Here is a 13,931-nt window from a genome sequence, read left to right as displayed (position 1 = left end):
AACTTTGTGACCAGAGTAACAGTTGTCATGTTTACACTGCATTTCCAATTAAAGCATTCAGCTTTGGCAGCTAGTGCAAATACCACATGGGTCCTGCTGAAGTTCAAACAAAGAAAAATGTCAGACTATACCTATAAGAGATCCCATCAGGCTTTCTGTCTGTTGCTTCTTCTGTGCTCTTCAACTTTTTGTCCTGATCAGGCATGGTATATCACCATCATCATCATGGGACTAAAAAAACCATTTCCTTAAAAGTAAAGTAATAGAATTCTATCACTGTGGCAAAAAACAACAAATGCTTACAGAAACAACTGAAATTACTTCAAGAAGAAAAAATGGATCTACTACTACTGACCAAAGTCAGCATGAAACTCTAGGCACTAAGTGACAGTATCCTTTAGAATGCCAGATATTACAAGCAAAGTAATTAACCTTACATACACAAGCCCTCATTTCCCAAAACATTTTTAGTGAGGGTAAATATTATCAGCTGTCTTACTATTGCACTTTACTGGGATTCTTCCTCTTCCGGCATATTATTACAATTATTTCTTACTGTGGAATGGCTATTTATGCTACAGCAGGCTGACATCAGGGTTGGATCATACAAGGTTTTGTCCAGACAACACAGAAGATAATTGCTTTTTTAACATCTAAATAAAGAAGACAGATGAAAGGTAGAAAAAGGAGGTGTCTGACAAATAAATGAGATGCATACATTATGCAAACTACCAAAGAACCACAGATATTTTCAGTAGAGTTGAGAATCTGGATCTTCTGAATTTCAGCTGAATGCCTTACACCAACAGTGCCCAAGCTTTTCTTACTGAATGGGATGTATGACCTGCTTATTTCAATAAAAGAGTAGAGCCGTATGAAAAAAAAAGAGCAGTACGAGAGCAGAGCCTCACCAAGCTCGCTACTGCATATTAGATCCACTGCACATAAACTTTCAGCCTGTCTATTTGCGCACACGCAGTAGGTCTGACTTTTCACAAAAGCCCACGGCTTGCTGTTTACAAAACACACCACATATGTTCACCGGAAATCTTACATTGCATTAGCAGACTGGAGAAAAGGACAGAAAGCCACAGAAATAAAATGGTCAAGAGGTGGCTCCTGCCACCATTAGAGCAATTATACTGATGCAGAACCTGCTCCAAGGGGAAAAGGGACGATCAGGAGCAGGCTGGAGCTGAAGAATTATCCCAGAGAACTGCACAGAGCTGCACAGTGGTAGCGCACTCCAGCTTTAAAAAACAAGGATATAATACCACTCTCCACTCCTCCCTGTTTTATTCTTCACTAAACGCAGATAGTTTGGATGTTCCATTGATGTCTCTTTAATAAGAATTTCCCATGAAACCTGACAGCCTCCCCTCCTCCCCATTTTTTTGTGCAATACAGAGTTGTTCTGCTATTGATCTTTTATTCCTCCTTACCATACAGGCAGCAAAGAAGAAAACCAGGCAGGAAACAAAAGCACCTTTAACTACTAGAAGCTGCTGCTTCTCTACTGAAAAAAATCACAGTTATTTTCAGAATTATGCATATTCACATCAGATGCAGAACTCCCTAAAATGCAGTTGTTGACAGGATGCATTTTTGCACTATATTACCTCACTCTGGGAAGTGAGGTGGCCTGTTAAGCCAATTCTTCTCTTTCTATTCTACTGAACCAGGACTACCAGTCACCTCATACAGAATGATTGACCTGGAATTCCTCATCTTTCCTCTATGCATCCACCAAATACAGTTATTGAAGAACACCGCAAAATAATTCTGTTGTACTTCACCAAGAAATGGATATAAAAAGCCTATGTTCTACCACTAAGTAAACCAAATTTCTGAATTGAGATTAAACCAAGTTGATTTAGTTCAATTCATTTTCTTTGCTTCAAAAGCAGTAAAAATTAAGAGAAGTCTAGTTACATTTTAAAGCATATTTAAGAATTCTTATGAGTAAGAATTTCCAGGTACAAATTTAGTGATATTTGGATTTTGTCATGTCCCCAATACCTACATCAATTTGGCATAACATTAAGGCATGACACAATACAATCTTCACCTCACATTTACACACTTAGAAAACATTGTGAAACTCACAGATTAGCAACTTTCTCACAAGTACATGTGTATAAAGAACAGATTTCAAATAATTGGTTAAAGAATGAACCAAACAAAACACCCACAAAAGAACTTGCCCATGAGCAAATACAGTTAAACCTTAAAAGTTTCAAGCCCCCTTTTAAAAAGTTTTCCTTGGATTAAATCTCTGAACTGTAAAGATCAGTACCATGACTCCCCACATGGCTAGGATTTCATCCTGAAATGTTAGGTCTTTGTGATTAGGTAGGAAACCTTACAATTATAGAACACCCTCAACTTTGCATCAGAGCTACTACTCCAATGCTTTTGCTGTTTCCTATACCTTGGTAAAGTCAAAACAGAACAATAGCCGACTAATATTTTAAATGTTCACTGCTATTACAGATTCAAATGTCCATTTACAAAATCAAACCTGACAACCATCAAGCCAAATGCCTTCCACTGTTGTCTGAGAATGAAGGGATGAAGTGTTACCCAGCTGCAAGAACTGTTTCCTGAGGTTGCCCCTCTAGTTCCTTGAGGCCATTAAGCCAACACAAGTCAATAAGCACTACAACACAGAGAGGCCTTTACACTTACCAACCCTGCACAATCTCTTTATTATGCCAGCACAGCACCACCACAGGTGCACAGTCAGCTGGATAGGGAACCTGATTCAGGTTACAAATAATCTTTTCTGCTTTAACCCTTATCACCCTATTGCTTTTCCCCAAGTCCTTTTGCTGGCACAAAGGCAGGGACAATATGAGGAAAGGTGCAATCACCTACATGGCTAAAAGTGTTTGTGCCCTTCAGCTTTAGTATACAGACAAATCAAAGTAATAGCTACTGGCTGGTGAAAGTTGCAGTCCTGTTCCCTCTCACTTTGCAACCTCAGCCTCTCCCCTCCACTTCCTTAGCTTATCTTACCCAAACCTAAGTCAGTTTAGGAAACTAAACAAGCAGAAAAACATACACCTCTCTCTTCATACAGATAGTTTTCTGCCAGTCTAGCTCACTGTTATTGTGGTCTGATGAGCATCTCCGCTGACAAGGCAGGAGGCAGGAACACACAGTTGTAAAGAGAGGAGAGAAGAGCAGAAAACCCTTTCATCAGTAGCCGGTCATTAAAACAGGTAACCACAGTCTGAGTAAGGGGTAGCCTAAAGGAAACAACCCCTCATCTTCCTAGTAGCAGACATAAACCTGAGAGAAAATAGATGTGAAATATTTTCTTACGTATTCTCACAGCTACTTTCTTGAAATCAGTAAATTCCCACCCCCATGTTTCTTCTTCAGTTGAGCCAGCAGAAATTTCCATGGAGACAGGCTATTAACTATCTTCCTAACTATCCCCCAGCTATTAAGCCAGCCCCATGAGCAATATATAAGAAACAAAACAAAGAGCACTGGCACTTGTCTCAGGTAGTGCCAGAAAAAGATTGAGATCAGACAACTCTTAAAAAGAACAGAAACACATTTAGGAAAATATGTTTACAGAATAGAGGCTTTTTCAGTTCCTTTTAAAACAATGAAATAAGGGCAATATTCATTAATTCATTTTAGCTGGTGATAATTAAATGTAATTAATTTAATTAATATGTTAATTCAATTACATAGGAAGTGAGATGTATTCTGATAGTGCTGATGTGCGGGACAGAACAAGAAGTGTTCCAAGAACCCTGTCAGAAATGAAAGAATTCACATGATGAGAACAGGAGACATAGGAATCACCACACTAGATTTGATCTGTGGCTCAGCCTGGTATCTCTCTCAGATGACATACACGTACATAACTGTACAAAAGGATACAGATGTACATAAAGCTTCAGAAGGTGAAAACAAACCCCAAAATACACAAAACCGCAGAGACACGATGGAGGATAATCTACCTCCATAAACTACAATATAATAGTTAACAACTGTCTTAAACAGAAAAAAAAAGAAAAAAAAAAGCTATCTTACATTCCTTATAACTTTTGTTAGAAATAACTTCTGGATATGGATAACAGATACAAACAGTTTTGTAAGCCAACTAAATGTCTGATTTATCTTGAATTCCTTTCTTAATTACTCCAGCAGCTGAGTTTCACTATCTAATACACAGAAAATTAACTGGCTTAAGCTGGATAAAGAAGCAGCACATATCTTGGCTTTAATAAGACTTTTGATGCTGCTGCTAGACAGGAATGTGTCTAGTACCGTACACTGGATGTGAGATCAGATGAAAAATCACTCCTTAAAAGAGCAATTATCAAATGTATTATTGACAAAATGGAAAAAGCATTTTAAAAAGGTCAAACGATGACAAAGGAAGCATCAAAGATGATGAAAACTCTCTGAATTTACTTCTCCTTCTCCAGTTAGATGAAACCAAGGGGAACTTGGGACTGCTTCTTCCGTAATTCTCAGAGAGCAAGACAGTCAGAAGGGTCACCGCTGGACAGCATGCGACTAGAAAATTCTAAACTCATGAACTCATACAGACAACATTTAAGGAATATTTCTTACATGGAGATCTGTACATTTGATATATATGCAAACTTCTATACACATATATCTACTTCTCAAATTTTACTTCGTTTAATCACTTCTCTGAAGGCTAATGATTAACAAAGGATCCAGCATGAGGTTCCTATTCCCCCAACAAATCAAAATATTCAAACCAGTGCTGCTTTTTGTTTTCCCTCTGCTACCTTCCCAGTTCCAGTGGAACCATAAATGGCTAGGCCCAGTCTCAAATTCCTGGAGGCAAGCAATGCGAGTTTCTGGGCTCTTTTCCCAGCTCACAACTTACGTCTGCAGATTCTGCCTAAGTCCACCCTGTTAAACTTGCAATTTGCAGATGTGGAAAGAAAGAGGATTTCTGAGGTTTATACAGCAGATCTGTATCAAGGCAAGGATAAGACGTAGCTCTATATAATCTTTTCTCTCTGCCCTAGCTACTAGGCAGACCTTTTTAGGGAATTGTACTGGTATGACTTAGAGCTTCTGGAGATCATGACAGATTGTTTAATGTCTTCTGAATGTTCGGAGTTGGTTAAGGTGCAGGGCTGGGAAAGACGTCACTAGAAGGAATGTGGGAGGGAAAGGGCCAAAGTAATTCTTATTTTAAGAGACATTGCCTATAGTCTACTAGGTCAGATTGAGGACTGAGATGTAATCTGTGCTGGCAGATGGCATTCAGCAGAGACTGGACTTGATTTAGAAGTACAAAGATTCCCTGGAGTTTTCAAAGGTTATTCGTGACCAAGCAGCCTGCCTCAGCACTTGATTTTCCAAACTGTTTTATAACAAGTTGAGTGTTTACATATATTCGCAAATATTCTTATTATCTCTTGATTTTTTTAATTAATCAAATTTTAACGTTTGTAGCGTTTATGCTGTGCCTTCCAATGGCTTAGTTTTACCACACCTGGAGTACTTCACCACCTCACAACCCCAGAGCAGACAGCAGTCTAGCTAGTGTTTCCTCCGTCGTTTTCCCGCGTCAGCCCTCGCCTCTCCGGCGGGGCGGGAGCCCGGCGACGCGGGCCGCGCGGCGGGGCTGCCCCCTACCTGGGCACCGCGAGGCGCCGACAGCTCCTGACGGCCGCCGGCCCCGGAGGGCGGGCGAACAGCAGCTCCGTCGCCTCCGGCAGCAGCAGCCGCTGACCCTCCCGCCCCGCCCGGAGCGGGGAGGCGGCTCCCGCCCCCCGGGCTACTCTTAGGGGCGAGAGGCTGCGCCACCCGCCCGCCGCGGCTACCAGCGCAGGGACCGGCCGCGCGCGCCCCTCCCGCCTCGCCCCACTCACGGCGCGGCCCGCCAAGCCCCCGGCGCTGTCACCGCCTTGCTCCTCGTCCGAGTGCGGCGGCACCGCCGGCGCCACGACCGGACCGCAGCCCCGCAGCCAATCGTATCGTCCCTTCTTGGAACAGAGCCGGACTCGCCGCCCAATCGCAAGCTCCCGTGCCCCGCGACGCCCACGCATCATAGCGACCGCTAACGCCACGGGCGTTGCCACGGGCACGGGAACGCTCACGGCCGCCGCCGGCGGCGTCACCTCACAGCGCCCCAGGGGGCTCCGCCCGCCGCCCCAGGCCCGCCAGGGGCCCTCGGGAAAGTCAAGTACCGCCACTCTGAGAGCAAAAACGGTCCTGGACACTACAGCACAGCTGTCACTAAATCCAGTGCAACTGTATTTTATATAGTAGAAACAAACAAAAAAACCCCACAGTATAGAGTTCAGTAGATTTTTATTACTTTTATTGACTTTCTGAAACATTATAAAAGATAGTTTTCTTCTGCCAGCACTTAAAACACTTAACAAAAGGCTGGATCTTTCACATTAAAGACAAGTCTGAAATTTGTGTTTTCTGTATAAACTGAATATTGATTCTGCATTTGGAATAATGTTTTAATGTGGAATAATGTAAAACTTTGGATTTTGTTATAAAGTAAGAAAAGATCATTGTAATTAGAAAAGCAGTCATAAAAAATTCAAACCATACACTGTAATCACATTTCAAATGATCAATATTAAAATCAAAATTGTGGTTCAGCTAAAGATGCTGAACACTGGAAGACACATTTGCACAGAAGCGCATCAGCAACAACAGAAAAAAAGATACAACTAATGTGTCTTCTCCTGCCAATAAAACATTATTTAGAAAAGTCTTGATTTTCACCCCATTATTCCAAATCAATGTCAACAGGTACCAAATTCAATATGAAAGTGTGTTTAGACTAACTTCAATGCCAACTAAAATGTCCTACAGTTTATCATATCTCTAAAAAAGTTACAAAATAAAGTCGATTTAAAATTAAGAAGCAATTTGCTTTGTATTTATAGCACTACTTTTACACTGACTCAAAGCTGTGTGCCTCTAGTCTTAAATTTGTTGTAAAATAAATTACTGTTGGTATAAACAAAATATTTCACACATTTGTACTGTACTTCATAGTGAATTTGACCTAGATGAGTAATTAAAACATTACTAATCACACAAAGCAAAATAAACCCATAAAATCACTGTGTGATGCTCTTCTAACAGACTACATTTGTGAACTGAAAATCATGAACCATTTACCTAATGATTTATAGAACATATGTACAGGATAACCCTTTGAGATGGTGCAGGCTCTCTTACATTACACTTATTCATTAGACACACAATTTACAGCATGTTGAACCTGCCTTTGCAAAGGGCACAGATTAATAAGCTAAAATATAGAGATGCAGGTGAAGCAGATGGAAAGTTACAGAAGAACTTTGATTAAACACAGAAGAAAATGGCCAATACATTTATTTGGAAAACCCCACTAGGGCACTGAATTTTACCTTAACAAGTTTTATGATGATAAACTTGGCAATTTGGAACACTTCACTAAACCATACACAATATTACAATACAGCTGCAAATTTAAACTAGGAAGAAAATATAATTAACTTGGGCATATGTAAACACGATAAAAATGTGTCATTGTAATACATATGAAAAATACTAAGAAGGAGTTTCGCAGAATATAGTTTAAACATGAGACTGTATTTTAAGTGAAATACTTCTGAAGATAATTTAAATGGAGTGGTCAAAATTAAGACCTACACTTTATGTAAACATTCATGTTTATAAATAAAGGGAAGGGGGGAAGAGAAAAAAGAGAAAAAAGGAAGAGAAAAAAGAGAAAAAAGGAAGAGAAAAAAGAGAAAAAAGGAAGAGAAAAAAGAGAAAAAAGGAAGAGAAAAAAGAGAAAAAAGGAAGAGAAAAAAGACTTCCTGAGGTGGCTCTGCAGCCAGATACACAGTAGCACTAAACTCCATTCTGGGAAACCAAGGCATCTAAGAAAAAGTGCAGGGCTGTTTATTTCCCTCTAACTGTTGGAATGGAAATACATTGGCTTAATTTTTTGTAGGACTTAACCCCTAGGTTAAAATCAGTGCACAGTAATTACCACTGCTCTTTTGCACCCATTAAGGCAAAATGTTTATCTACATGACAAAGAATAAACTACATCCTCAGCTGTTTTACTTTACTACTATGCATGATTTCAAAGCAGAAAATGAGTAGAACGAGCAGCAAGTTACTTAACATAGACTACCACTGGGTTTTCATGTACTTAATACAAGGCCTTATTCTAGTCATGTGGAGGGGAAAAAAAAGTGCAAGCATAACATGCTGCTAACCAAGAAAGAAATGAAATGAAAATGAAAGAATGAAACTGAGGGACACTGTAAAATGCTTTGCAAGTCATGGTATTTCCAGCACCGATTAAACTATGTAAACAATTAAAGAAATACTGTGATTAGACTGGGGGGGGGGGTAATCTTTTTTTTTCTTTTTAAAAACTTTACTAGAAAAATACCCACTTCTGTAATATTGCCCAAAATTTAATCTGTCAGAAGTGGAAGCCAGATACAAAGCATGCAGGACCAGGGAACCTTGATTTCTGGCATTACAGAGTTTAAAAACTATGAAGCTTGTTAACAACTGCATGGGTCTTCAGAAATTGTTGTAGGGCTGTGAATTGCACAGGTATTACTGGGAAGACTGATACGAAAGTAATGCATTATGGATAATGCTCTGTAAACCGCTAAAAATATTATTTTCATCCTTGGATTCAGCATGAGCTACTTAGCAGTCAACAACTGACTGCAGATGTGATGCTGCAGATGAGTACTTGGGGTTTTTCTGGGGGGTGGGGAGGTGGATAATGCAGAAGGTTTGGGGAAACCATTACCACAGTTTCACTGCATCTCAGTTTAACTAGTGGGAAAAAATGGGTATTTTATGAAAAAACACATACTCAAGCTAAGGCACAAGCTACACTAATATCTAAGAGTAGAGAAACACCTACACAGCTCATTACACAGTATTATTCAAATTGGTAATGCAGACCTCACTTGCTTTTTCACTGACCTGAGCCTCTGTTACAACAGTTTGGATAGCATTATTCATATTGCTCTAAACATACTTTTAGTAAATTGTCTTTCTCAGAATTCAGCAAAATAAAAAAAAATGAAAAACATTATTCCATTATGCTTTGATCAAAGGGAATGGTAGCAGTCCATGTAACTTAAATGCTACGTCTAGTATTTCCATTTATTCCCACTGATTGCTTTGTAATATACAATTATCTTCTCTCCAAATGACACTTATCTGAAGAGCACCAAAATTCCAGCTCAGGTGGTATTTTCAGATGAACTATGCCCTCCTCCAAAGTCTGCTTCTTTTGAAGATCTTGAGAATTTTACTGTGTTGCCCATGGTAAAACTCTCCATTTTGCAGAAAGCAAAGTTAACCTAACAGCATCTTCCATTTTTAAGTGAGCACGGATCATAATTAAAGCCAGAGAGGGCTGGCAGCAGTTCAAAATGTAGAGAGACCATTTCAGGAATTAAAGGCAAAAACTAAGGTGTAAGGCAAAAAATATCAATAAGGGAAACTGCAGCAAGTAAGTGACCAAGATTTTGTTTTTTACATAAAAGCATAATTCTTTCAAAATCAGAACGCTGAACATTACACCTTCAAGTTCTAATGCAATGAACGCACTGACTGCATTTTCAAACAGTTTAAGTGAGCCCCCCCAAAATCCCATTTACTTTAATAAATCAATATTTATTTTTTCAATTTGTCTTACATGATAAAAAATTTATGATAATTAAAATAAATAGAATGTTTAAAAATAGGTTGGTGTGCTATCATATATGCCCTTTACAATGGGGACAATCGGAACTGTAAACACAAATACCACAAAGCAATTTGTAATCCATGAAACAATACTGGTCATAAACCTATTACAGAATTATAACCAACTACAGCTAATTTAATTAAATACACAATAAGTTTAAAAATGAATTAAGCAAGATAGATATTTTGAGGAGGACATGAAATATTCCAAAGTTTCAGTCTTACAGCTGAGCAAATAAAACTTTTAAAGTGAATGGAAAATGTAAATAAAAACAGGAAGGAAAGAATTCAAGACTACTAGTGCAGTATGTATAAATTCCTGTATCCCGAACTTCTGTCTGTAAATCCAATTTATGTTGTTTAAGCATGGAGTTTCCAGAATGGCAAATACTGACTTGAGGTTGTAACTACAGTTACTGCACCCATACTACTGCTGGGTGATAATGAAAAAAATTCAAGAGTGGATTTAAAAAAAAAAAAAAAAGTAACAGAACAGGATATTTAAAATCAAGAGTGGATTAAAAAAAGTATCAGAACAGGATATTTATATATATTCTACAGATTAATCACCTGACTTAGAGCTCTAGGCCACTTCTATATAATGAGTGACAGAATCCAAAAAAAATTAGCATGTAGTGGAGACATAAAACACAGTAGTTCATGTTAACAGCACATTAATAATCGTTCTATGAAATCACAAAAAACACGCTTACCCTGCCTAAAAACACGCAGTAACTGTCTGCATGGAAAATTAACTTCTGTAACACACTATAAACACAGAGGTATTGCAAAATTTTAAGCAACATGGAAATCAGCAAAAGCTGATTTAACTTTTATGCACATAATGATTATTGAAAAGAATAAGCATTCATTACAATCTTCCTATTTAAAAATGAAAATAAAATTTCCAATAAAATAAATATCTGAAGTGTGATTACCACTCATCTTATTTGTAGGAAAATTTTCTCATTATGCAAGCATATCTACAGTGCCGTAAACAATGGCAGAATTAAATATATGTTACTCCTTAAACTTGGAAATCACACTTCAATGGTATGATATCCTACAGTGAGATATATATATATGTGTGTGTGTGTGTGTATACATATATATATATATATTGCACATACACACACACGCACACAAATACACAAAATTCCCCTTGGTTCAGTTCTATAAAGATGTTTCAGCATCCACATATTTCACAACAGGTGCATCTTCCATATTTATTTTCACGCTTTCTGGCTTCTCAGGGCTGTTGAAAGCAAAGATGAACAATTAAGGTTTGGTTCACTTTAATGAAGGTTAATTTTCAAACATTTTATACTTAATGGTCAACATTCAAAGTATCTATGTAAGGATACTTTAATGACTACGTATTTCTGTTACATTTACAGTGTCAAATACTATTCACAGGAACAGTAAAAGTTTGAAGAAAGTCAGCAAGATTTCGTCTATAAATACAATCTTACATCCATCCATTCACTGTTTTCCCAGATCTACTACTGTTACTGATTCTATTGATTTGAAATGAGACACCTTTGGAAAAAAACTGGCTAATTAAAAGCGTTCACAAATATATAACACGCAATATTATTAATATTTCTTAATTATTGGGAAGGAAGCAATTTTGTTCATAATACAAGACTGCAAAAATATTTTGGTCTTTTCAAAATGAGGAACCACATTTGCAACAGGAGAGGACAGCTGGAAATCTGGATGTGCTTCCATTCAAGTGGAAGGCCCTCTGAAGACAATGAGCTGACTGGAACCCAAAATAACTGGCTTGCTTAGGAACACAGACACTCAACAATGGCTTATGCAGGGAGAGACAGGAATGTCCCAAGGTAAGTACAGAAAAGTAGGAAAGAAATTGGAATGTCATAAGAGGCAGGATCTCTTGACAGGCATTTTAGAAGACATGTCTGTGGAGTTGTCTAATGTGTTTGTGCTGCATATAATTCTACACTAACTTAACCTACTCAAGAAACACAGAAGTGCAAGATGGAGTTGCACAAACTTCTAAACATCTGAAAGTCAAATCTAAAAATTTGAGTTCATCTAGAAAGGAAAGTATAGGCCTGTATCTCTTCAACCCTTATACGCTCAATAACTATCAGATATTGTTACAGAAAGCCTCCACAAATTCTGTAACAGGCTTCTCAAACTAGCATGAAAGAGAATAAGCAATTAAAATATGCAGATGCACACAAGCCTCTGTTATCAATCTTCCTGACAGATAAGTTTATATGGTACTCAAGGTTTAAAAAAACCTTCAAGATAGTACATTCTGAAGATTCACTGAAGTGTTTCACTACTGCCTGTACAAAATTACTCTCTTCAGCTCTTCCTATTACAGTACTTCAAGCCCTCTTCACATGTCCTGCTTCACTCTTGTTTACCTACCATCTGGGCAAAATACAGCACATTTCCATGCCTAGTTTGTAGTTATGCATATGCTGAATAAACAGGCGGTATACAAGTGCTAAGCAGCCAGTCACTACCACTGCTCCCATTAAGCAGGCTAAACAGTACCTAATAGCTTGGACAATTACAGACAAGCCTCCTCACTCCCACTTCTCTTCCACTGAGGTTTAAATTTACACAAAGCTGGACAGTGTCCTCCTATAACAGACTTAACTGAAAGGGACCAACCAAAAAGATGATGATGCAGATACAGACAACAGGATTGCTAAGCCTCGTTTTCCTGGACAACCAGGCCAATTCTCCTCTTCTTCCCCCCCAGTGAAAACACTACTAAGCAATCATTAGTTGGACTATCGCAGCAGTCCAAATAGGGGTCCCTGCAAAATACAAATCTTCAGGAAGCTGGGGACCTTATATATCAATGTTCAAGATTTGTTTTGCTCCCCTTGATAGATTCGGCCAGATAGGAAAGAAGCTAGGACAGAATAATAGGATGATTTATTGAAAGAATTTCTGAGAAAAAGGCTGATGGCTATCACAGATGCTGGCCAGACGCTGGAAAAGTTCATAGCTCCAAGGGCTCCTAACTTCTCCAGTACTTCATGTGAGTATTTTTCATTTCCAGGGAAGATAATATTTGAGCCAGGTTTAGTTTTTAGGGTTTAAAAATAAGCTAGGGAAAAAAAAAAAAAAAAAAGAAACAAGGGGAAGATGCTTAGGGAAGCATAAAGCAGCAATGAAACTGCTGGACTTACCTTTTATTCCCCCTGGCATTTCTAAGATTCAGGATCAAACAGTTGCTTATATACATTTTAGCAAAGCTTTTAGAAACCCCAAACCTATCAGAGTAATGTGCAATTGTATTAAGCAAATAAATAACAACTTCAAAATTGTAATAATACATTTAACAAAATAATAAGAATTCCCTGTAGATATTGTTTAAAACTTCATGATAAAGAGAAAAACAAAGCTCAGATGTAAGATCCTTGAAAGTAAAATATCAATACAAGTTTACTAACCACGTACGCTCATTTTGAGATACACTTCAAGAAAGATGAGCACAACTATCATCTGCTAAACACAAAACTGTAGTTAGAAAATGTGTGAGTAATTATAGCTACCTCAGGTTAGTTCTGGTTACTTTCGCATTCTCAGTACTCATGGCAAGAGCCTTCCACTGTGCAGTTTTGGCCATTTCGTCTGATATGTTTACAATTGAGGGATCAACGCTAAAGAACAAACATACTTTCTGGTTAGTACTCAATACCTCGCAGTAGCATTATACTTTTTGTCACTCATTGTTCACATCAGTTGTGCCTTCTTTTTACATTTACACAGCCACAAGTTGAATTCACCTTTTAAAAGATATTTAAACAAAAATTTGAACACTTAACTCACTAGCACTGCCCTCATCACATAGCATCTTAAAACAGTTTTTCATGTAGATATCACTAAGACACTGTGAATGAATGAGATTTGAGTATCTCATTTCCAAATTATCATGTAACTTAAGAAAATTATTTTGAATGTTCAAAAATTAGAAAATGAATTATATTATTCTGCTAAGGCTTTCATAAATCAGAATTATTTTAAGCTGCTTCCAGAAAATAATCAAGAGGAAAATAACAGATGTTAATAAAATTTTGCAATTGGTAACTCAATTAAGTTTAAAAAGTAATAAAAATCTAGAAACCCCAATTTCTAGAGACATTTCAAGCTTTTTTTCTGCAGAACCCTGCTAGACAAGT

The 13,931-nt window shown here is 38.0% G+C and overlaps 2 protein-coding genes across 7 annotated transcripts in view; both read right to left on the bottom strand.

The window, feature by feature from the left end:
- Positions 1-6,011, bottom strand: part of NEK10 (NIMA related kinase 10) — a 111,468-nt gene extending 105,457 nt beyond the window's left edge. For all 3 annotated transcript variants that reach the window (XR_010387609.1, XM_064506155.1, XM_064506153.1), the window contains exons 1-2: positions 5,883-6,011; positions 132-247 (exon numbers count right to left, since the gene is read on the bottom strand). Coding sequence is in view for 2 of the 3 variants with exons in the window: in XM_064506155.1 (XP_064362225.1) it covers positions 132-205 (74 nt within the window). In the remaining variant the exon portion in view is untranslated. The remainder of the gene's footprint in view (positions 1-131; positions 248-5,882) is intronic.
- Positions 6,012-6,307: 296 nt separating this feature from the next.
- Positions 6,308-13,931, bottom strand: part of SLC4A7 (solute carrier family 4 member 7) — a 101,521-nt gene continuing 93,897 nt past the window's right edge. For all 4 annotated transcript variants that reach the window (XM_064506148.1, XM_064506151.1, XM_064506149.1 and 1 more), the window contains 2 exons: positions 13,305-13,412; positions 6,308-11,011 (listed from right to left, as the gene is read on the bottom strand). In XM_064506148.1, the coding sequence (XP_064362218.1) occupies positions 10,930-11,011; positions 13,305-13,412 (190 nt within the window). In that variant the 3' untranslated portion in view covers positions 6,308-10,929. The remainder of the gene's footprint in view (positions 11,012-13,304; positions 13,413-13,931) is intronic.

The sequence above is a fragment of the Dromaius novaehollandiae genome, chromosome 2 (assembly GCF_036370855.1).
Source record: "Dromaius novaehollandiae isolate bDroNov1 chromosome 2, bDroNov1.hap1, whole genome shotgun sequence".
NCBI classification, from domain to species: Eukaryota; Metazoa; Chordata; class Aves; order Casuariiformes; family Dromaiidae; genus Dromaius; species Dromaius novaehollandiae.
This window is presented reverse-complemented; position numbering and strand designations above follow the sequence as displayed.